At 26.1% G+C, this 26,006-nt stretch overlaps 1 protein-coding gene across 1 annotated transcript in view; it reads right to left on the reverse strand.

Moving 5' to 3' along the window:
* The window catches only part of LOC100213041 (regulatory-associated protein of mTOR), an 86,788-nt gene that overhangs the window by 35,503 nt on the left and 25,279 nt on the right, over positions 1-26,006 (reverse strand). The window contains exons 9-16 of the mRNA XM_065803476.1: positions 21,222-21,281; positions 20,778-20,878; positions 14,692-14,836; positions 13,207-13,384; positions 10,637-10,720; positions 8,057-8,167; positions 7,207-7,281; positions 7,052-7,117 (exon numbers count right to left, since the gene is read on the reverse strand). Of these exons, the coding sequence (XP_065659548.1) occupies positions 7,052-7,117; positions 7,207-7,281; positions 8,057-8,167; positions 10,637-10,720; positions 13,207-13,384; positions 14,692-14,836; positions 20,778-20,878; positions 21,222-21,281 (820 nt within the window). The remainder of the gene's footprint in view (positions 1-7,051; positions 7,118-7,206; positions 7,282-8,056; positions 8,168-10,636; positions 10,721-13,206; positions 13,385-14,691; positions 14,837-20,777; positions 20,879-21,221; positions 21,282-26,006) is intronic.

Raw genomic sequence — 26,006 nt, forward strand, 5'->3', positions numbered from 1 at the left:
AATTAACGATGTTGGGATGGACTCTTTCTGGGAGACGAACACAATTTAGTTCAGGTATTGAGAGAAGTTTCTTATTGAACACTGGTCGTGATGAGTTTGAGCAAATGTGTAGTTTAGAAGTACTTGGATTATCGGACACAAATAGTGAGTCAATGTTCCACCAAGACTTCAGCGAAAAACTGCATCAAACCGAAGAAGGTTTCTATGAAACCAGAATGCCGTGGAAAAAGGGTGTTGTTAAACTACCAAATAACAGAAACCTGGCTCTTAAAAGATTGGGAAGTGTGACGACTCGATTGAAAAAACTTAAAAAACTAGAACAGTATAATGAAATAATGATGGAACAGATCAATGAGGGAATATTGGAAATGGCACCAGAAAAACCTACGGGAGAAATTATTCACTACGTTCCTCATCAAGCAGTAGTCAAGGAAAATGCCGAGTCAACAAAAATGAGAATTGTTTATGATTGTTCAGCTAGAAAAGACGCTCAGTCACCTTCATTAAACGACTGTCTAGAAGTGGGACCATCGCTGCAACCATTAATTTTTGACATACTCGTACGAAATCGAATGAATAAACTCTGCGTTTTAGCTGACGTGAAGAAGGCGTTTCTACAAATTCGAATACACGAAATGGATAGAGACGCACAACGCTTAATTTGGTATAAGGACTTGAAGAATATGGAATTAACGGATTTACGATTTACAAGGGTGATTTTTGGTTCAAGTTCAAGCCCTTACATTCTTGGTGCTACCATTAAAAAGCATATATCAAAATACAAGGACATTTATCCTAAAACGGTGCTTGCTTTGGAAGAAGATACTTATGTCGATGATATACAAGCAGGTGGAGAAACGGAAGATGAACTTATCAGGTTTAAAAATGAATCAACGCAAATCTTAATGAAAGCTGGGTTCCAGCTGCACAAATGGCATAGCAACGTGAGCAAATTGGAAAGCAACGCTGAGGGCAAATCAACAAAAATACTTGGGATTCCTTGGAACAAAGAAACGGATCAACTATCGATTGACTTTACTGCTTGCATCAATAGTGGAGATAAAGAAGTGATAACAAAAAGGAAAATGCTATCCGCCATTAACAGTGTTTTTGACGTATTGGGATTTAGTGCACCTATTTTAATCACTGGAAAAATATTATACAGTCGGCTATGCTTGTTAAAACTCGGATGGGATCAACAAATTCCATATGAACTTTCAGAAGAATGGAAGACCTGGATCAAGGCAATACGAATTAAAAGAACTATTTCAATTCCGCGGAGCGTTCTGTCTGAAAGAAGTATTGAAATGGAGCTCTATGGATTTTCAGATGCAAGTAAATCAGCAGTATGTGCATGCATCTACATTGCAGTGAGCCACCGATATTCGAAAACCAGTAACTTACTTGTAGCGAAAGCACGGATCGCACCAAGGGATCTTAGTATTCCTAGACTGGAGCTGGTAGCAGCACACACCTTGAGCAAGTTAATGAATCACGTTAGGAAGACATTGAACAAGTATAATATTATTGAAGTATATCATTGGGTTGACAGTACTGCAGTACTTTATTGGTTAAAAGAAAGGGGCAGTTGGTCACAATTTGTCAGGAACCGAGTTCAACAGATATTATTAAATGGAGAAGTAAAATGGCTTTATGTCCCAACAAAAGAAAACCCAAGTGATCTTGGATCAAGAGGAGTAAGTCCTGAGAAACTAACAAGTTTGTGGTTCAATGGACCTATATGGTTAAAACACAAAGAAAATTGGCCAATTCAACCAGAAATATTTGAAACGCCGAACGCATTATGTGAAACTATTCATTTAAGAGAGAACATCAGTATGGCAACAGAAGAAATAAAGGGACTTCATATATTCAAGGAAATATTGAGTAAACACAAGTATTGGAAAATCATAAGAATATCATCTTTCATAAAAAGGTTTATTTACAATTGTCGGAATGAAGAAAAAATAACAGGACCACTGAATGCTGAAGAGATGATAGAAGCGGAGTTGGTGAATCTTAAGTTACTACAAGAAGCTGTTGCGATAAAGTCCGATGTGGAACTTAAACAGGATGAAAAACAGCTTTGGAGGTGTCATGGAAAAGTCTCTGGGTATAATCCAATATTTGTACCAAAAGGTTTTCAACTAACTCTAAAAATTATTGAGTATCATCACGCGAAAACGTTACACGGGGGAGTAGGAGATACAATGAGTAGCATTAGAGAAAGATTTTGGATACCAAATTTGAGAGTTGCTGTAAAGAAGGTCATTCGTGAATGCAATCTATGTAAGAGATATAGAGTGAAACCGCTGTTACCGCCAACAAGAGCAATGTTACCACGTTTTAGAACTGAAAATATCGAACCGTTTACGGTTACAGGTGTTGATTTTGCCGGTCCGCTAAAGTATAAAGCGCAAGGGAAGTTGGTTGAAAAATGTTATGTTGCACTGTTTACATGCGCATGTACAAGAGCTGTCTACCTTAGACTTTGTCATGACCTAACGGCAGGAGAATTTCAGAGAATTTTAAAGGAGTTTGTTGTAAGAAAAGGACCACCACAAATGATGATTAGTGATAACGCAAAAACGTTTGTGGCAACAGGGAAGTGGTTACTAACACTTAAGAAGGATGAAAATCTCGCAAACTATCTTGCTACCACATCCATAAAATGGAGGTTTAATTTATCAAGAGCGCCATGGTGGGGAGGTTTGTTTGAAAGATTAATAGGGATAATGAAGAAAAGTTTGTCAAAAACAATTGGGAAAGGCATCCTAAACTTCTTTGAATTGGAAGAAGTATTGCTGGATGTGGAATGCGTTATGAACAATAGACCACTTTGTTATCAAGGTGACCAATTCGATAAGCAAGTATTAACACCAAATGTATTAATGAGGGGTAGACCGGCAGTTTTGCTTGAAGAAGATATCGATTTAATAACAAGGGATGATTGCGCATTACGGAGAATCAAGTTTGTGAAAAGTTGTAAGAATCACTTAAGGAAAAGATGGATGAACGAGTACGTGCACGCAATGGAAGAACGACAACAAGCAAGGGAAAAGAGAGGTAACGTGAAACTCCCAGAGGTCGGAAGTATGGTACTCATAAAAGACGATGTGAAGGACAAGGCTCTTCTCAACATTGGTCGAATTGAAAACAACATTAAGGGGAAGGATGGAGTTATTCGTGGCTTTAAAATACGTCTTGGAAATGGTTATGTAATTGAACGACCAATTCAGTTGGTGTGCGACTTGGAAATGGGGTGTGGGGCAGAAAGCGGAATCGAATCGGAAGAGAATTTAGAAACCAAGGCCGAAGAGGATACCTTGAAAAGAGAACCAAGACAGGCGAAATTAAATGCACGACAAATAATCAGTTCCATCATGGAAGACGAGATGGCTGATTAAAGTCGAAGTCTCAGCTTTAATCGGGGGAGTGTGTGGTGAATTACATCTTCCAAGATACTAACAACAATTAGCGGTTGTTTCTTAATATAAACATTAATGTATTTGAAATGATGTGGTCTTCGTAGAGGTATGGGAAAATTACGCCAACGTAATTACTTGTAATTAAGTTTATTTATTTTGTGGTTCTAAACTTTATATAAAAAGGGTGATATTTGTAAATAATTTATTCGCAGTCAGATGAAAATAAAATAAAATTGATAAACGAGTGAAATCATTAGTGTCTCAGGGAAAGTATTAAAAAATTCCCCACAAAGGTATAACTAATTATGATTAGTTGGACAGAAATTTCAAATAAAAATTATACTCATTTACTATGGGAAGAGTATTTTTTCAACTCACTAGGTAGAACAAGGGTATATATAACCCTTAAAAAAATATTGAGAAAAACTTCAAGAAAAGTCAAAACAATTTTCACTAATTGTTGTTGTTTTCTTTTTTTGCTATATAGTAAAATTGATAGAAATAACAGTTTCATTTCGTTTTTAAAAGATTTTTAAATGTAAATTATATATATACATAGATATATATAAACATATATACTTTTTTTGAGTATCAGGTTTTAAATATACTTTTACATACTTTAAACAAAAAATTTTAGGATAATGATAGGGACCTGTTAAATGTTCAAGGGTAAGTTTGGCCCCCTAAAAATATCTTTAACTTTAAAAACTTTTATACCATTTTATTCAGGACAGAACAGAGCACTGTTTTCACTATGTTTGATTGGAGCAACAAAAACTTACTTATGTAATACTTTTTTACCCATCTCATATATATATATATATATATATATATATATATATATATATATATATATATATATATATATATATATATATATATATATATATATATATATATATACACATATATATATATATATATATATATATATATATATACATATATATATATATATATACATATATTTATATATACATATATATATATATACATATATATATATATATATATATATATATATATATATATATATATATATATATATATGTATATATATATATATATATATATATATATATATATATATATATATGTATATATATATATATATATATATATATATATATATATATATATATATATATATATATATATATATATGTATATACATATATATATATATATATATATATATATATATATATATATATATATATATATATATATATATATACACACACACACACACAGCTATGGCCATAAATTTAAATCCATATAAAAAATTTGATAAAATAAAAAATAATATACTTTAAATATATAATATTCAAACTAAATCGATAAATTGGTTTTAAGTAAGAATTGGGGAATCCCTTAAGTTATATTTTATTACTAGGATTCCCATTACTTTTGATTGAAAATGTGAATTTTGCTTTTATTCTACAATTATGCACAGTGTTTAAAAAGAAGGAAAAAAGATCTATTTTAAAAGATCTATTTAAACAATTGCACAGTGCAGATCTATTTAAACAATTGCACAGTGCAGATCTATTAAACAGTTGCACAGTGCAGATCTATTTAAACAGTAGCACAGTGCAGATCTATTTAAACAGTTACATAGTGTAAATAGTGATTTTTTCTTGTGAAAATTTAATTGAATAGTACTTTTAAATGAAAAAATGGGAAAACGATGTGAACTTAGTGTAGGAATACGAGGGCAGATTGTTCTTTTGCATTTGCAAAGAGAAAGTTAGCAAAACATTGCAAAAATATTGAAATGTTCCTGTGGTGTAGTGCAACTAACTTTAAAACGGCACAAAACTTTTAGGAGTCTTAAAAGTAGGCGTTGAACTAGAAGAAAAAGAAAACTACAGCTCGAGAAGACAGAATGATATCACAAATAGCTTTGGAAAATCAACACAAATCATCTTTGTCGCTATTGCATGACCTTGCAGAAGCAACTGGAGCCAATATTTCTGCACGAACTGAAGAAGATTGACAGAATGTGGATTGAAAGGCTGTAAGGCAAAAAAAACATTGGAACTCAGAAAAAAAAAAGAAAAAAAAGACTGTAATGGGCAATATGTCACAAAGATTGGACATCTGCAGAATGGAGTAAAGTAATCTGGTCCGACGAATCCAACTTTGAGGTAAGTAAAAACTATGTTAACTAGAAATAATGAATAAACAGATCTTTTGTTTAGTATCTGCTGTTAAATTTAATGGGGTAGTGTTATGATATGGAGTAGTATGACTGCAGAAGGACCAGGGGAAATGTTTTTGGGCGAAGGACACCTAAATTCAAAAAAATATATTGAAGTGTTAGAAGCATGCTATGACACATCTGTCATTAAAATATTTCCAAATTAAGATAAATCTTCAATATTATTTCAGCAAGACAATGCTCAATGTCATACTGCACATCATACAAAGGAATGGTTGGTATGAAATAAAGTCTGAATTTTAGAGTAGCCAGCACAGTCGCTTGACCTTAACCCTATAGAAAATTAATGAGTAATGCTTAAAAGAAGGGTCAGACACATGGGGTCACTTCAAAAAAACATTTAATAGAAGTCATTGCTCTTGAATAGGCAAAAATCACACAGGCAGATTGTGAAAAATTAGTTGGTACTATGAAGCAGAAAATTGCAGAGGTGATAAAGACTAAATTATTAGAATATGAATAAATTGTTCATAATATAAATACTTTTATTGAAAAACATGTTCATTTCACTCTAATATATATTTTTATTATTATTATTATTATTATATATATATTGTATATATATATATATATATATATATATATATATATATATATATATATATATATATATATATATATATATATATATATAGATCTATAGTTTGTTGGCTTTGGGAAGAGCGGAAGGAAAAAAGTGATTCTTACGCCAACATATACGTCACTTTTAATTACTTTTAACATTTGTCCAACATTTCCGTGTTGGACGAAAGTAAAAACCATTAATTTAATTACAAATTAATCGTTTTTAAAAAAAACCACAAAAACGCAAATTTAATTGACCAGAATGTTTTTAAAAACATTCTAAATGTTTTTAAAACATTTTGAATGTTTTTAACAATATAAACAATGTTTTTATTTTAATTTTTTTTAATAAAATGTTTTTATTTTTATTTTTTTTAATAAAATGTTTTTATTTTTATTTTTTTTACTGTAAATCATGCGCGGAGTGTTGCTACATCGACTATCTTATAGCCTGACTCGCAAGGGAGTGTTGCTACATCGACTATCTTATAGCCTGACTCGCAAGGGAGTGCTGCTACATCGACTGACAAATAGCCTGACTCGCAAGGGAGTGCTGCTACATCGACTGACAAATAGCCTGACCCGCAAGGGAGTGCTGCTACATCGACTGAGGGTTTGGTTGGGGCAGGCAGTCTATCATTATTAAAAAAAAAAAATTCCGGTCTTGCATTTTAATTTTTACTTTTTGTCAACAAAATATGGAAAAAACTTTCGGACAACATCTAAGGGTTCTATATATATATATATTGACTCATTAAAATAATTCAAAAGTAAAAAAAAAAACTATTTGCATTTATGTCTCAATTATCCAAAATGGTTAAACTACTCAATTTACCTGTCCAGCAGGATAATCATGAACTATTCTTGCTAAAACAAAGCTTGCAGTTGTTCTATGTTCTGCCTATAAAAGGATAACAAAAGAACAAATAACAATATCTAAAAAGTGTTGAACATTGAAAAAAAAAATTTTTTTAAAGAAAAAAGACTTACTGGCATGTAGCCATCTGCCAAAACTGATAAAAAATACTTGTGACCATTTTCTTGGACAAGATCAGTTTGGAAACTCTAAAATCAATTCCATTTTAAACATGATTTGTCTTTTTTTTTTAATTAATTTTCTTTTAACTTGAATAAAGTATATTCATCAACTATTTATTTATGATTAAATAAAAACACTGCTTATTTTTAAAGTGGATCAACAAGTTATATGAAATAAATTTTGTTTTTATTTATATAAAAATATAATAATGAATGCAAAAATTTGTATGATAATTTGCATAAGGTAAAAAATGTAAACATTGTTTGTAATTTACATTATGTGTTAACGTATGTGTTAAACTAGAAGGTTTATGTGTTAACGTAAAAATGCTAAAACAAAAAATTGTAAACATATAAATACACATCCTTATACTATATGATTATGTGTCTTATTATGTCTTATATATTTCACATTATGTGTTGCATACCTCATATTACGCATGTGTTTCATATTATTTATTGAGTATCTCATACTATGTATTATGTGTCTCAATATGTGTTATGTCTCATATTATGCATCTCATTTTACATGTGGTGTTTCTCATTTGTTCAAACTCAGTTTTAACAAATTCAAAATTTTTTTGTTTAAAAGTTATAATTTGTAAAAAACTTAACAAATTCTTAATGAATGATGAACATGAAATGAAAATGAAAAACATGAAAAATGTCAAGTTGTAATATGTGTTGTTTACCAACTTACATATTATATATGTGAACTTATGTTTATGTTACCAACTTACATATTAAATGAACACTTATGTTTACTTATATGTAAACGTTTTAAAATTCAAAAAATACTTACACTATCAACAGCAAGAATTTTTGCTAAAATAAACACTAATAGTGGTCGAAGTTCTCGAGTAGGACTGCGTAATAATCGCAAAATATAAGGTGATATATTTACTGAAAGTGCCTTAAAAATAATAACATATATTAATAATAATGTGCCTTAAAAATAATAACATATATTAATAATAATATATACACACACAGAGTGATATATATATATATATATATATATATATATATATATATATATATATATATATATATATATATATATTTATATATATATATATATATATATATATATATATATATATATATATATATATATATATATATATATATATATATATATATATATATATATATATATATATATATATATATATATATATATATATATATATATATATATATATATATATATATATACAACGGTGGCCAAAAATTAAAAACCACTCATTTTTTTTTCAAAATTATTTTTAACCTTAGCATAATTTTATTTTGGAAAAAGGTATCAAAAAGAGAAAAACATTTTTAGAAAGAATTTTTATTGTATTTTATATTAATTATAAAAGAATTTATAATTTTTTTACAAAATAATGTTAAAAAATTAAAAAACTGACTAGTAAAAAATATAAATGGGAAAAAAAATTGGACAAAATTTTAAGACCAGTTTCAAAAATATTTCAAAAAGCAATAAAAAAATAATTTAGAAACGTGTTGTTCCTCCATTTTTTTCAAGCACTCTTGTACTCATTCTGGCATTGAATTCATTAAAGTTTGGATTACTTCATCAGGCACATTTTTCAAATGATGAGAGATAGAAGATTTCAAATCTTCCAAATTGTAAAATTGTTCTTTACCAAGCTTGTGATCAAGCCACGACCATAAATTCTCTATTGGATTCAAGTCTGGACTATTGGCAGGCCATGGAAGCACTTGAATTTTATTAGAATTGAACCAATCGCTAACAACATGCGCTTTATGACACGGCGCATTATCTTGCTGGAAAATAAATCCATCTTGCAACTGCCATAAATCAATGCTAGGAATAAGCGAGTTTTCGATGTACCTTTCTTTGTTGAGTCTACCATCAAATAAATGAAAAACGCCAACTCCACAGGCACTCATACAGGCCCAAATGCCTATTGAACCACTGCCTTGTTTTGTTCGTTTCAAAATGCATGATTCATCGAACCGCTTGCTTGGAAGTCTACGCAAGATTACGCAACCTTTTCTGTTGTCTACCTCAACGTTCATTTCATCACTAAAGACCACACGGCTCCACTGATCTGTTGACCAATTTTTATATAGTTTGCACCACTCTTTCCTGGCAAAAATTTTTTTTTTATTTAAGCGTGGTTTTTTTGCAGCAGCACGCCATAAATAATTTAAATTGTGGAGGACCCTTCGCACAGTTCTCGGGCTTGCTTTCAGACCATTTGACAGTGTCCATTTCGTAGACAAGTCTGTAGATGATGCTTGTCTGTTTTCTTTCATTAATCTCACTAACGAGCGAACATCACGGTCATTTGAAATTTTATTGCGTCCAGTCCTATGACGATCATTAATTGACCGGGTCTCTTTGTATCGTTGAATTATGTTAATAATGCAAGAGTGAGACCTTCCGAGCTTTTCTGCTATTTGTATGATGCTATAGCGTTCTTCTTTTAATACAAGAGCCGCGTATCTGTCTTTTTCTTTGATCTTTGCACGCATTTTTGCAATATTTTCATATCCTTATTGCAATTCAAAAAATAAATGTTTATTTGATATCGAAACTCAGGTTTTGACTATTTATTTTATAGCCAACGTAATAAGCAATTAAGACAGTTAAAAAAAAATAATGGATTATTAATTTTAATAAGTGCAAATTAAAGATTTGATGGTCGTTAAATTTTGTCCAATTTATTTCAAGAAGATTTATAAGTACTCATCAGTTTTTTAATAAGTTAAATGCTATTTAATTAGATTAAAAAAATTATACCACTTTAATCCGTATGTTCTAATTAACAAGATATTAAAAAAAAAATTTAATATGTCAATTAGAATCTTCTTAATTTTAATTTAAAGATTAAGAAACCAACTAAAAAATGAGTGGTCTTTAATTTTTGGCCACCGCTGTATATATATATATATATATATATATATATATATATATATATATATATATATATATATATATAAACATATATATAAACATATATATAAACATATATATATGTATATAAATGTTTACATACATATATATTAGATGAGTGTTTTTACTAATTTATTCTTGCCTTGTGCTTTAAGAACATTGAGCACTCTATTTGTAGAATACACTAACATAATTTGTATATATAAACATATACATTTATGATAAATTTGCAATATAGTTTTTGTTCATCTTGGATACAAGCCAAAAAAATAATTTAATATCATATAACTTTATATAAGTTTATAATTATATGCCACTTTAATGATTTTATAATTATATGTCATTTTAATGAGTTTACAATTATATTTCATATTACTGAATTTAATAGAGTAACAATTGCAAAATAAAAAAATTATTTTTTAAAATTCATAAAAATATAAAACTTCAACATACCAAATGGACTGCCCATGGACCAAGATCTAAAAATCTTCCCAATAAGTCTAAAGCCCTAAGGCGATGAACTTGGCTTAACAAAACCTTCATAAAAAATAAAAACTGTTTTTGAAATTTAAATATTTTTTTAAGATTTTCTTATAATCAAAATATAAATTTTTATTAACAAAAAATTTCATTCTGATAATAGGCCAATAAAGAATCATAACTAATTAAGTTTCAAAATTATTTGACCTACACAGTTAAATCCAATTCAATCCATATTATGAATTGATACAACACAAATTCATAAATTTATTTTCAGCCTACCAGCAAATTACTGCTATTTAACTGAACCATTTGAAAAAAGCCTCCACTTTCAATTAAAATTATAATAACTAAAAATGATAGCAATAAAAATTGACAAAGCTGTGTTGCCTCAATTTTGAAGGAAAAATTAGTTAAACTATATAATCACCTTTTTTATTACTTAATTAATAACTACATCAACTATAACATCTTTTATTTATACTTTTGTTTAACATTTAATACATTAAACTAAATTTAAAATCATACATTAAATTATACTTAAAAAATTATGAGTTGTTTAACTGCTCCAGTAGTTTTATCCCAGCTTCAAGATGAAATGTTTGATATTCAAATATATTTTTCTGATAAAGCTATATTTCATTTGCTAACATGAACATGGTATGTTCATAAACACAATTTTAAAATTATGAAAACAAAGCAATTATAGTAAATGAATATGTATATGACTGAAAAAATCTTTTTTGTGCTATATATTCAGACTGCATCATTGTGCCATATTTTTGGCCCAGGCTTGGCCAGGAAGGCATTTTACATCATATTATGACCACGCAGGGCTGTTAATATGGTTTAAAAATTTGTATACGTTTAAAAAAATCTAAACTATGAAGAAACTTAAAAGAAAACTTATCGTAAAAGAAGCAAATGTTTGTGGAAAAATAACAAAAAATAAAATTAAAATGACTAAAACTAAAATAAAAAAAATAAAATTTAAAACTATAACGATAAGATAATTGAAATTACGTTTGGAATAAATAACATTGAATAGTTTATCTTTATTAATGTTTTTATGATATAATATGATTCAAAACCTTTTTTAAATTTAGTAACAACTTACTTCTAACAATTGTAAAATGAATATGCACATTTTAAAGTTAAAAAAAAGATTCTTAACAACTAGTAACGTAAGCAAAAGAAAAATTTATTAAATCATTTATTTAAAAAGTTGATAAAAAAATTTTTTTATTTAAAGATATTTATAATAAAAAATAATTATAAATTAATTACATAAATAAATAAATAAATATATATATATATATATATATATATATATATATATATATATATATATATATATATATATATATATATATATATATATATATATTATTCATTAACATTTTTATAAAAAATCATTAGCAGTGATTTGTTACTTTATTTAAAAGCGTTTCAATAATATAAAAACATAAGTAAAGATCAAAGTTATTTAATTCAAATGGCTTTCAAAAAAGTTTGTCTTTTTTTTTCTTCTTAACAAAATCTTTCTACTTTTCAAGTTAATTAACTTTAAAAATTCTTATATAAAGTTTATTAAAGAGACCTATAAGTTTTTTATAACCTTTATAAGTTTTGCCGCTTATAAAATTTAAATGTTTTTATAACTTTTACTTTTTTTATTTACTTATAAAAAAATATATAATTAAATATTATAAATTAAAATTTATACAACTTTCAATGATACTTCAATTCAAATCATTAGCTACTTAATTTAAAAGCGTTTTGCTAATATAAAAGCGTTAGTATAGATAAACGTGTCAAAATTTTTAACATAATTATAAACCAATTTTTTTAGCGCATTTTTTAAGAACCATGGTTAAATTGTCAAAACAAAATATTATTTGCATGGTCATATAAAAACTTGAAATAGGACGCCTTCCTGGCAAAGCCTGTTTTGGCCCCATATGGAAATGTTAATTCTGAAAATTATTTACAAATGCTACAGACACAATTCTAAACAATAATACAATAAAAATTCATGATCATCATTACCATCATCGTCATCATCATCATCATCATCATCATCATCATCATCATCATCATCATCATCATCATCATCATCATCATCATCATCATCATCATCATCATCATCATCATCATCATCATCATCATCATCATCATTATTGTTGTTGTGATCATGAATATGACTATTATCATCATTATCACCATTATCATTATCATCATCATTATTACTTGAGTAATTTAGTTTATTTATTAATTCCTTGTTTATCAATTTCAAACTACATTTATTTAAAATAAGGTAAAAAATCTTTACCTTAGTTTAGAATTCAAACTAAAGTACAAATTTTAATTTAATTGAAGGTAAAAAAAATGTGTTAATTTCTGGATTATGTCTAAGTAGTTTATCTAGCTAATATATGGATCTGCTATTACCTGAATAGCTCAATTGGCAGTTATATTAGTAAACAGGTTTGTATAAAGAATAATTTATAAGCTTTATTTATATATTAGATCAAGAAAAATACCTGGAGAACAACTGGCAATTGTTCAGGTGGTTCTCTATCTTCTCTTCCCATAGCCAGCCATACTTGAAATGCTGTAAGTTGCTCATAAAAAAAAGTACTATTTTTGTACTTGTTTATATCCTCAATAATAACAGGCAACTGTGAAAGACACTGATCTACTGCCAAATCCCATGCTAACCTGCAATAAAAATGTTTTAACAACAAAAACGAACACACAACATTTGTTTCAGATTAAATCATAAAAATTTCTCTAATTATTGTAAATAAATATTATTTACAATAATTAGAGAAATTTTTATTTCAAACATTTTCTTAAATGAAATTTTAACTTCAAATATTGTGAACATGGTTTTCTTTTACCTTTTTACAGAATATCTTTTAATTTTAATCTAGCTCTGTGAATACTGGAGCACACACGAATAAATGAGAGGAGGAATCAGTAGTAATAAATGAGAGGAGGAATTAGCAGTAATCTTTTAATCATCAGAGGAGGAATCAGTAGTACCTTTCTTAAAATTGTTTTCATATTGTATTTGACCAAAGCCAATCTGACTTGGACAAAACTGAGTTAACAAACTTTTTTTAATAATTATAAACAATTTATAGAATTTTGAATTATTATTATAACTGATTAGATATTGTAGCACCCATTGGTTACATTAGTTTATATACATGAGCAAATTATCTTATTGGCTGAATACTATTGTCTTGGTGTCTATATATAATATATTATAAAATATATTATAAAATGCTTTAAAGTTTTACAGATTACCTAATTTTATAAAAAAAATTAGGTAAAATTTTTTATTAAAAAGCCCACTTTTAGTCTTTAAAACTAGTTGATTTGTGGTAGTTAGATTGGCGCTTTATGATCTTCAGTGTACCTTTTGTTTACTAATTAGAGTTTAAATATTTTTGTAGTTATTAATCTATCTTGTTGATCTGATTTTTTTTTGGCCTGGCCAAAAAAAGATCTGTTACCAGGCTAAAAAAACTTAATACTTAGCCAGGTCAAAAAAATTGTATGTTCAAAGTTGCCTTGCTGATGAAATTTTTGATCATATGTAAAACAAAATACAATTATTAAAATATTGAGAAAATACTATCACTATATATTTATGCAAGTAAAGCCTGAATGATAAAATAGCACTTTTAATAGTAATTTTATAATAAAAAACTAATAATAACTTGTCAATGTTACTAAGCTTTCATGTTAGCTTTATAATAAAATACACTCTACGCCTCTAGAGATAAAATGAATAAGTAATTGAATAGCCTCATTGACTTTTGTTGGCCTCCTCTGGAGCCTTAAGGAAGTGAAGTTAATTTAAAAAAAAACATATTAACATATAAACTAATAAGCAATAAAAATTTAAAATCAATAAATAAGCAATAAAAATTTAAAATCAAATTAATTGAAAAATATAAATTTACAAAATAATAAAAATAAAAATGTGAAGAAATCAAAATCTTAAATAATCTCACCACATATGATGATGGTACATGGGTGGAAGTTTTGGGCTAGTAACAGGAGTACAGCAGTATGAACGCATAACTCTTTCAGCAAGCAAGTAATTTCTAAATAAACTTGCAACTAACATATCTTGACGAAATAGTTTTTGAAATAATTCTAAAATAAAAAAATTTAAAACAAATTTCAGAACCTATATACAAACCATTCTAGACATTTTATTAGTCAGTTTAGATAATTGTAATCTATAGTAATCTACTGTAATATACATTTATCTAACCTTCATTAATCTATAATAATACTATATATAATTACCTATAGCCATCTTCATTAACCTACTGTAATCTACTGTCATCGACTGTAATCTAAAATCATCTGTCATAATCAACATTACTCTTATGAGGTATAGTGATAAAGCATTTATATCTTAAGTTGAAGAAAAGGGAGACTGCATATGTGGCCAAACCCCACCACAATTCTGCCAATACAGCATTTAAACTGTTGTTTTTTTAAACTCTTTGATAATCAAAAATTCTGTTTTAAAGTCAAAAAATAAAAGTTGAAAAATAAAAGTATATATAAGTAAAAACATGTCTTCCTGCTTTTATATAATAATGTTACTACTATTTTATATAATAAATTTTTTCTCTACGTTCTAAATGACTAAGATGTTGTCTACTCTCTAAAAAGACGATAATGATATAATAAAAATAATGATAAACTCCTTCATTTAAGACTACCAAGGAAAGATTTTTAGAAAAAAAAACAGCCATTTTAGGAAAGAAAAATTTTTTAAGACATTTTATAACATTTAAAAAACTTGTAAAAATTTAGAGCTTTCAGATTATGAACACTAGGGCTCGAATTAATGCAAAACTCATCCCTGGCGCCACATTGCGGTAAAGGGGGGGGTTGCATTAGGATAAAATTGTACCTTTTGAACAATAGTTCGTAATTAAGATATTACTTTTAGTAATTCCTTTTATTAACATGATATTCAAAAAAGTATAAGTAAAAAAGTAAGAGTAAAAACACAAAAATTACAATATTTTACCCACTTTAATTAGTCAAAGAAAACAATTAAATACATTCATGATGACGATGAAACATATTATTTTTAAAGACTATTTAATTATTGCAAAAAGCTATAAAACAACAATAAAACAAACTGCAAGTTGTTTTAATAATATAAAGAGTTTGTGTTAATGTAAAATAACTTCGGGATGCTGTTTTATTGCTGTTTCATACAGTTACCTTAGTAACATAAAACGCATTTAAAATAAAACAAAGTAAATAAATAGAATTGTTCTAATTAATAAATTAAAATATTATTGTTATAAAACTTAAAACATCATATTTGCGCAAAAACATGCCTATAGACCATACAAGTTTATAATCTATAGACAAAATGAGTAAGATCAAAGCAAAAAAACATTAGATACCACGTTTTTTATAATTTTTGTTTCTTGATACAAATTATTGTTTCTAGCGTACTATTAAAAATTTAAGTATAATTAAGTTTTTCATTCAAATTTTTTCATTCAAATATTTTGTAATAAATAGTGAAACAAAAAAAAAAATTGGTTTAATAAATCGAATTATATTTCCTTAAATATAATCGAATTATATTTCCTTAAAAATTTTTTTCAATTTCAAATACAAAGTTATTTGAATAAGAGAATTTTAGAAGACAAGCTTTCCCGGAAAGTGTGTGCGGCCGCACGCCTTGTACATCCACACTTAAAGTAATTTTTTTAGACAACTTGACCATGTTTTTATATAGTAAGCATTTTAAAAATTTCCAGCAAAATAAAGCTATAAGAAACTAGAGAATAAAACTTTCTAAAATTCTTGAAGAAAGGAACCAAAGACTATACGAAATAGAAAATCTAAACAAAATAAACTAAAATAAATTCAATAATAAAAAAAGAAAATTGTTGTTAAAAAAATATCTAAATATTTTTCTCCTTTTGTTTTCTTAATTTTAGGGCGCTTGTTATTTTTAGGGCACTTGTTATTTTTAGGGCGCTTGTTATTTTTAGGGGGCTTGTTATTTTTAGGGCGCTTGTTATTTTTAGGGGGCTTGTTATTTTTAGGGGGCTTGTTATTTTTAGGGCGCTTGTTATTTTTAGGGGGCTTGTTATTTTTAGGGCGCTTGTTATTTTTAGGGCGCTTGTTATTTTAGGGCGCTTGTTATTTTTAGGGCGCTTGTTATTTTTAGGGCTTGTTATTTTTTTTTTAGGTTGTTATTTTCCACTACTGAAATTGATACAAGTCGAGAAAAGAAGTAGATAAGATTATAACGAAAATAAAAAGATTTTTTGATATATGATTTTTTCGCGACTTTTTTTAGTCAGCATATAAAGGAAATACTTTATAAATTGCACTTAGAAACACAGACAATTTTAAACTTTTTTTTTTTCAAATGTCTTTTCTAAACTTTAATGTTTTTATCAATGGAAAGGAAAGCAAGAAAACTAATTGCTATTTATTTGTAAAAAAAAAAAATTTTTAAACAAGTTTTTCATGTAAAAAAAAAATTGAAATGATGCTGCAAAATTTTGTTGGGAGTGCATTGTTAATTTACTGAACATTTTTAATGAAATTTTTAGGAGACTATTTAAAACTTTTTTTTTAGTTTTTAAATACATTTTTTTAAACAGAGCAATTGTTATGTTCATTATCTCTAGTAATTCTTATTAACATTGGACAATATAAAAGAAACAATTTCAGACATGCATCAAATGCGGTAAATACATTTATTAAAGAAACAATGTTATTCTTTTATTTAACTTATTCTGTATTGACAAAATTTATTAACCAAATAATTTTTATTTTACAAATAAATAACAATTTATTTTCTTATTTTCTTATTATATAAATAATCCGTCTTTTCTGTTTGACAAGTGCTTTCGCGCTTTTGCAGTTTTGGGCTTGCCCACATGCCTGCCAATACTATGGGTGGCGTTGTTTTAAGCCTTCGCCAAAAAATTTTGAACATGTTATTAAGTTGCAACAAATCTTTTTTCTTAATCAAATTCTAAATAAAGAGGTACAAAAAACAAATATTTTTTGAAATCGCACACGCCAGATAAATAATTACTGTCAGCCAGCACTTTTTCATGCGTTTGCAGTAAATTTCAAACAGAGAAGACTGAGTAATAAGAAAAAATGTCAAATATAAGAAAAACTTTTTTAAAAGCGAAAAGGTGTAAAAATAAATAATTGAATAAACGTAATAAACAAATAAGTAAGAAAAAAATTAACAAAATTTCTTATAGTTCTAGCGTACATAGCAAATTAGTTTTTTAATTATATGGACAGATAAAAATCGTTAATAAATTGCATATCAAAACTTTCAAGTGTTGTTAAATCGTTATAAAAGATGTTTTTTTCAACGACTCTAAAAAAAAGAATACAAAAGTTGTATAACAATTTTATGAAAAAATTTTTTTTATTTTATTTGCTTTATTTAATTATTGAATTTTGAGCTTATTTAATTAAACTTGATATTTCGTTAGAATTTTGTTTCCTTTTTTAAAGATTTTTTTTCTTCTTAATAGTTAAGTTTAGCTTTATGCCGCAATTTATTGAAAGGCTTTATAAGTTAAAAAATGCGAACTGCCGTGGTCATAAGATATAAATAGAAACATTTATATGGCTAATTTTTGCAAGTTTTTGAGTATAAGTAAACTTAATAGTTGAGAAACTGTAAGTTGCTGTAACAGTTTTTGCATTTCATCTGGTTGTTTTTTGCTTTCAATCTGGCGATTTTTCTTTATCATGAAAAATAGTTTTGCTTTTATTGCTTCACCTGATTTATTTTTTCTGATATACAATTTAAGCCCATTTTCTCTTTAGTTTTTTAAAACTCTAAAATGAATAACACACGAAGACAATGCACAGAAATTATTGTTGAAGTAAGAAATTTGATCATTAATCTTGTAATTAACAAAGGTTAAAAAAGTGTAAAAGTATCAGAACTCATACTTAAAAATGAGACTTCAATTACTGAGACTTCAATTATTGAGACGGCTCAATTTTCAATTGAGCCGTCTGGTCCATTGATATATATCAACAAGTAATATCAATTCTGGTATTAAAGGTAGTTTTTGAATAAGCTACATGAATTAATTGGAGATAACAGAAACTATAATCTACAGGAGACCAAGGTGGAATTGGGAATTAAAGAAATATCATTTATATTGATGAAAGTCTTCAATTTTTGCATGATAAGAAACCACGAATATAGTCTCGGAGGAAGAACTCCAAATCAGCGTGTACTGTCATCAAGAGGCTGTAACACAACCATGATATTAGCTTTAAATTGTTTAAACATAGTCCACAGTGAAGCAATATTTGGCATAGGGGTGACACCAGATATCTTTAAAGGATTCTTGAATAAACTTACAAGTAATTTGGGGGAGGAAGAAGAGTTTACTTTGGTGATGGACAACATTAACTTTCATCATTCATTACCAGATTTTTATGATAGTTATCCCTATGATATTCTTTTTTTACCCTGATACTCACCTTTTCTAATAATATAAGAGGACAAATAGGTCCAATCGGAAATATTGATTTATTAGAATGAATGAGGAATGGTTGTCAGCACATTACTGAACATGGTCTTTCAAAGTATATATATATATATATATATATATATATATATATATATATATATATATATATATATATATATATATATATATATATATATATATATATGTATATATATAAATATATGTATATATATAAATATATGTATATATATAAATATATGTATATATGCATCCATCAGAATTAGGAAAAATGAGGTCGGCAATAATTTGCTGATCTCAATCTTTTAGAGATCGGCATCAGCTTGGCAAAAATTATTTGATACAAAGGTCTAACCATAAATCATAGAAACGAGGTTGGCAATTTTTTGTCGACCTCAAACACTTTCAGGTCGGCAGTTAGTTGGTGACTCTAATTTCGAGGTTTATATATATATATATATATATATATATATATATATATATATATATATATATATATATATATATATATATATATATATATATATATATATATATATATATATATATATATATATATTACTACTCAATGCTATTGGATTATACTATTTGTTATGCGTGTAAATTAATTATAACTCGAATACTTTTTATTACTTATTATTTAAGTAATTCATAACATGCATTATAAAAATGATATAAATTGCAAAACCGCCAGATTAAATGCAAAAACCGGTAGTGACTGGTTGTTTTGATTCAGTTTAAAGGAAAATTGAAAGTGATGTACTTTATCCATTCAGTAAATCAAACTAATTTTAACTTTAAAATGATATTGGCTTCTACGCAGAGATATAAAGTAATTTAAACTCAAAAGAACTTTATGTTGAATAAAATCTCTGCGCAAGAGAGCAAAGAATATACTTTATTCAAAAGATAAATTTAGTGTGACATACTTTATGACCAATAATAATTAACATTACTTTTAAGAATGGCCAAAAAAAATGTTAAAAAAAAAAAATTCAAACAAATCGGGACAATATTTTTAAAGAAAAAACTAATTGTGAAAGTGTGAAAGCGATCGCGATACACTTAATTCGAGCCCTGAATACTATTTTCTACTTTTTTAAGTTTTTTTTCTCCGTAATTTCATGGCTTTATATTTACATAAATGGTTTAATATTAACATAAAATAGCTTTCAATTATTCTATTATTACAATGAATAAACTAATGAAAAAATGTGACTGCATGAACATTAGTAAAAAAATCTTTAAAAACTCAGTTTTCTATAACGTTTATATAGAATATATAAACGCTATATAGAATATATAAACGTTTATATAGAATATATAAACGTTTATATAGAATATATAAATATATATATAAATATATATATATATATATATATATATATATATATATATATATATATATATATATATATATATATATATATATATATATATATATATATATTCTATAATTACTTTTGACTTTTATAGTTTTCTGATTCAAATTTTTTTTTTAACACTGAGAAGCTATCATAGTATAAAAAAATATAAAAGAAAATAGCAAACTAAATCACCTATTGGAAGTGTGAGCCATGCTATAGTGTCTGTAACAGCTATAAAAATCCAGGACAATTCACCAAGGGGTGTTCTTCGATCATTTAACTGTCCCGGAATACTAAAATAAAATATTTTACATTAGATATTATTATTACTTGAAGCAGTAGTAGAACTTTTGTGATTCCAGGTTCAAACTCATCTTTTCGCCTCAGGAAGTACAAAGCACAACCTGTTTCTCAGGGTTGTTTAACAAGGTTTGTGTTTTAAAGTTTAGGGTCTAGTAAGAGAGTTTCAAACAAAATAAAATTAAAAAAAAAATAAGTTTTGATTTTTGATTTAAGTGGGCTCCTCAAGAGCTTTAAGGAGGTGAATTTAATTTAAAATATACATACTTAAAAAAAAATTATTAAAAAGAAAATATTAAAAAGAAAATTAACAATTAAAAATTTTTAGAATATTACTTTTCTATTAAATCAACTGTTATTCCTGGAACTAAATTTCCCATACGCTGGCTTACAAACCTAAAAATAAAATCAACAAAACAAAATTGTAATGATTATAAATCAATTTTATATTTATATTTAATTTAATTACATATAAATATATATATATATATATATATATATATATATATATATATATATATATATATATATATATATATATATTGCTACTATTAATATATGACATAATAATAGTAGAAATATAATTTAATTACATATAAATATATATATATATATATATATATATATATATATATATATATATATATATATATATATATATATATATATATATACACACACACAAACATAACATTAAAAGCTAACTTAGATCAGCAATTTAACGCCAGTCTTAAATAAGGAGCTGCAAGGGCTTCAGTACATACATCAACTAATAAAAGGAAAACATTCAAGGAAGTTGCTGATAAAAGTTAAAAATAAGACATTTTATAGATGCATAAAAATATTTTCAATGAGTTTTTTAAGTTGTAAGTTATAATGATATATATTTGCAATTAAAAGTACATCTTACTCTTATTTTTATCAATATAACTTATTTGTAAAAAAATTTATTAAAACATAATCATCTTTTTTATGCAAATAAAACATGAGTTATACCATTCATGACATTTTGAATTTTTTAAGTTGTTTTTTTTGATGCACTTAACCAGCAATTTAATTTACTAACAGTATTTTTAATAACCTTAATAAAAAACATTCTAAACTTATTTTAAAGTATGTTCAAAGAGACATTTAAATATTTAAAAAAAGAGATTTACCACAAATGTCTTTTTTTAAACATTTAAATGTCTTTTTTAAATATTTATATTAAATATTTACAGCAGTAAAAATGTAAATAAAGAGTTTTTAACAATAAAAATAAATAACCAAATAACAAATAAATAACAAAATAACAAATAAATAACAAAATAACAAATAAATAACAAAATAATAAATAATTAACAAAATAACAAATAAATTACAAAATAACAAAACGCAATCACAAATCTACTAACAAGTAAACAACTGACGTCAATTAAATAATACTTTTTTAACATTTGAATGAATAGCCATGTTATTGCTAATGACTAAGCATATTTTTCGCATTTAAAAAAAAATTATTCTCAATCAACTTAACTCATTTCTTTGTTGTTGATTTTTGTGTAACTTTTCTTAATTTTGTCTTGTTTTTATATAACTATACTAAAATAAACTATTTTAATCCTTTTATTTAAAATGTGCATTAAAGCCAGAGTTGTTAGTCCTTGGCCTTGACCTTGCTATAAGGCTAAAAATTAAGGCCTTGGCCTTGAAACTGTTGGTAATGGCATTGAAAATTTTGGCCTTGGCCTTGATTGTTTTGGCCTTGGCCTTAAATAAAAAATACATATTTTCTTATTGATTTCATTGAATTCTGCGCATAACCTTGGTCTATTTTTACAAAATGTGCTTTTATTGTCACAGCAATTACCACTTACAATTTTGTTAATAATTCGCCTTAACGTAAGGCAAAAATTGAAGTGTTTGGTTTTGAAAATGTTTGCGTAGGCCTTGGCCTTGAAACTCTTAATCTTGACCTAGACCTTAAAACTCTTGGTCTTGGCCTTGTAACTTATTTTAGTAATTACTGAATATTGGTGATATATAATTTTAAAAATTGACCCTTAAATAATAAATTATATAAAAAGTTTTCACTTAATTAACCTATTAATCTTAATAAAACTTTATTTTTATAACTATTATATTATTTTATTTTAGTATTTTCTTTCATTAATCTAAATCTAAAGATAAAATAACAATTGTGTTAATTATTAATATTAAGGTAATGTATTTAACACAATTTTTAACAATTTAAAGATTCATTAATGAAATAGTAGTGACTATTATCATAGTATGCATACTAATGGTCTATTTATACTAATGGACTATTATCATAGTATGCATACTAATGGTCTATTTATACTAATGGACTATTATCATAGTATGCGTACTAATGGTCTATTTATACTAATGGACTATTATCATAGTATGCATACTAACTGTATCTTATTTTTTCATAAGTTTTAAAAGAAGCAAAATTATTCAAAATATTTCAATAACATCTTGAAATGAAAAATTACTTTTCTCAAATTGAGACAAATTTATATAATGCAATATATAAAATATATATTTCATTTCATAAAATAAAAATAATTATGCAATAATCTAGAGTGTAATAATTTTATATTTATCAGTTAGCCCAGTGTAATAAAAAAAAAAAAATTTGTATTTCAATTATTGCTCTTTTTTAATATATATATATATATATATATATATATATATATATATATATATATATATATATATATATATATATATATATATATATATATATATATATATATATATATATATATATATATATATATATATATATATATATATATATATATATATATATATATATATATATATATATATATATATATATATATATATAGCAACAACTGTGCCTTTAAAAAAGTATTGCAATTATTGGTTTATCTTTTAAAATGACTTTGGATTTTTTATCTTAGTTACAACAATGCTTTCCTTTAACAAATAACTTTGCGAATTTGACCATATTGTCATTAATGCTATAGTTGCATTTCTTGATATTTCATACTAAGGAAAAAAACTGTATATATATACAGTCATCAGAATTAGAAAAAATGAGGTAAGCAATAAATTATTGACCTTAAACTCTTAGAGGTCGACAAAAAAAGTTGAGACAAAGAGGTTACCTTTAAATATAGAAACAAGGTTGGCGATTTTTTTCCGACCTCAAAATATTTGAGGTCGGCAATTAGGTCAGCATTGCCAAATGCCAACCCTAATTCCGAGGGTTGTATGTATATGTGTGTGTGTGTGTGTGTATATATATATATATATATATATATACACACATGTTGTATGTATATATGTGGGTTATATATGAGGGTTGTATGTATATATGTGTGTGTGTGTGTGTGTATATATATATATATATATATATATATATATATATATATATATATATATATATATATATAAATATATATATATATATATAAATATATATATATATATATATATATATATATATATATATATATATATATATATATATATATATATATATATATATATATATATATATGTATATATATATATATAACCAAACCCTCAGTCGATGTAGTAGCACTCCCTTGTATATACATATATACATATCTATTAGCCCCGCCATTTCTGCGAAATTTTTGATTTTTGAAGATCGTTATTTGATTTCTGGTGCATTTTGATGAGTACATAAAGAAAATTATAAACATTTTTTTTTTTTTAAAGTTGAATTTACTACCTTCTCCAGTCTATTGAAATTTTTAACATTTTCCTTGAACCTCCTTGTTTTAGCGAAAAGTAAGAAAAGTTTACGCTAGTATTTTATGTATCTTATTCAAGACGACTTAATAAATAAATTAAACTTAAAATGTAACATAAAATACTCACTTGGGAAATCTTAAATGTGAAAAATCCTAAAATAAAACAGGACTATTACTAGTTTTACCATATGTATAATTCAAGGTTTTGTTCACTTAAGATTTTAATTTATATCTCTAGGGACATTGTAAACATATATAAGGAATTTTTTTATTAAACATTGCACTTACTATTGTCTGGAATTTGGAAAAATATATGCGATGTCTCAAACAAGATCAAAAAAGGTTTTTTTGGTAGAAAAAACCATCGAAAAGCTACCTGATAATAAACTGCCAACAAAAGGAGAAGTGCTTGGATATTTTCATTATAAAAATACTTTATGAGATCAATTTCTAAATCTGCTAGACTTCAGAACGTTGTTGCCTGCCTTCTTTCTAAATTTCTTTATGCCTAAATGTAACGAATCTGGTCATTGTCAGACGAAAGAGAACAGCTTGATGCATGTTACTAAAACCTTGGCTAATATATGGGAAAAGGCTTCTATTCCAATACTGTGTCATTAACAAATAAGGAATAAATAATACTATTGGTATAAATATGATAAAATGCTAGTTATTAACTTTACTTTTTAACTTATACATATATTTTATACATATATCTTATAGGAATAACATTATGGAATTGGAAAATCTCAGAAGTAGATTACAAGTAAACAGAAATAATCTACTGAGTATAAAAATCGCGCATAGAATTTTGGGAAGAAATGCATAATTTTTTCGACATTTCTCCTTCAGATGTTAATGACATATTAATGAATAATAAAACTAAATCACTTCCACTAGAAAAAAAGATGAAAAGAAGAATGTTTTTGAAGACATTTTCGCTTTTTTTCCAGAAGAAAAAAGCAAAAATGTCTTCAAAAACATTCTGATACTGAATTTGTAGACTCAAATGAGTTAGATATAGACTTTAAAGAATACAATTCAAAAAGGAAAAAAACGGACAATTTTGTAACGGTTTCTTTGCCTAAAGATATGACTAAATCAACATCAATTGTTGCAAAAAGATACAATATTTCTTCAACAGGTCAGGTACCTATAATTACAAGTATCATAAATGCAGGGAATGGAGATTTGAATAAGTTTTCACTATCAGAAACAATTTCAAGAAGGCATAACAAAATGGTTTTAATGAATGAAGGAATTAAAATAAAGGAATCCTAGATCTCAAAAGCTAAACACTTATCTCTGACTCTTCACGTGAACACAAAAAAAATTCTTAATCATGGCAAAAATGTGGAAAGGTTGG

The sequence above is a fragment of the Hydra vulgaris genome, chromosome 08, assembly GCF_038396675.1.
Source record: "Hydra vulgaris chromosome 08, alternate assembly HydraT2T_AEP".
Taxonomy (NCBI): domain Eukaryota; kingdom Metazoa; phylum Cnidaria; class Hydrozoa; order Anthoathecata; family Hydridae; genus Hydra; species Hydra vulgaris.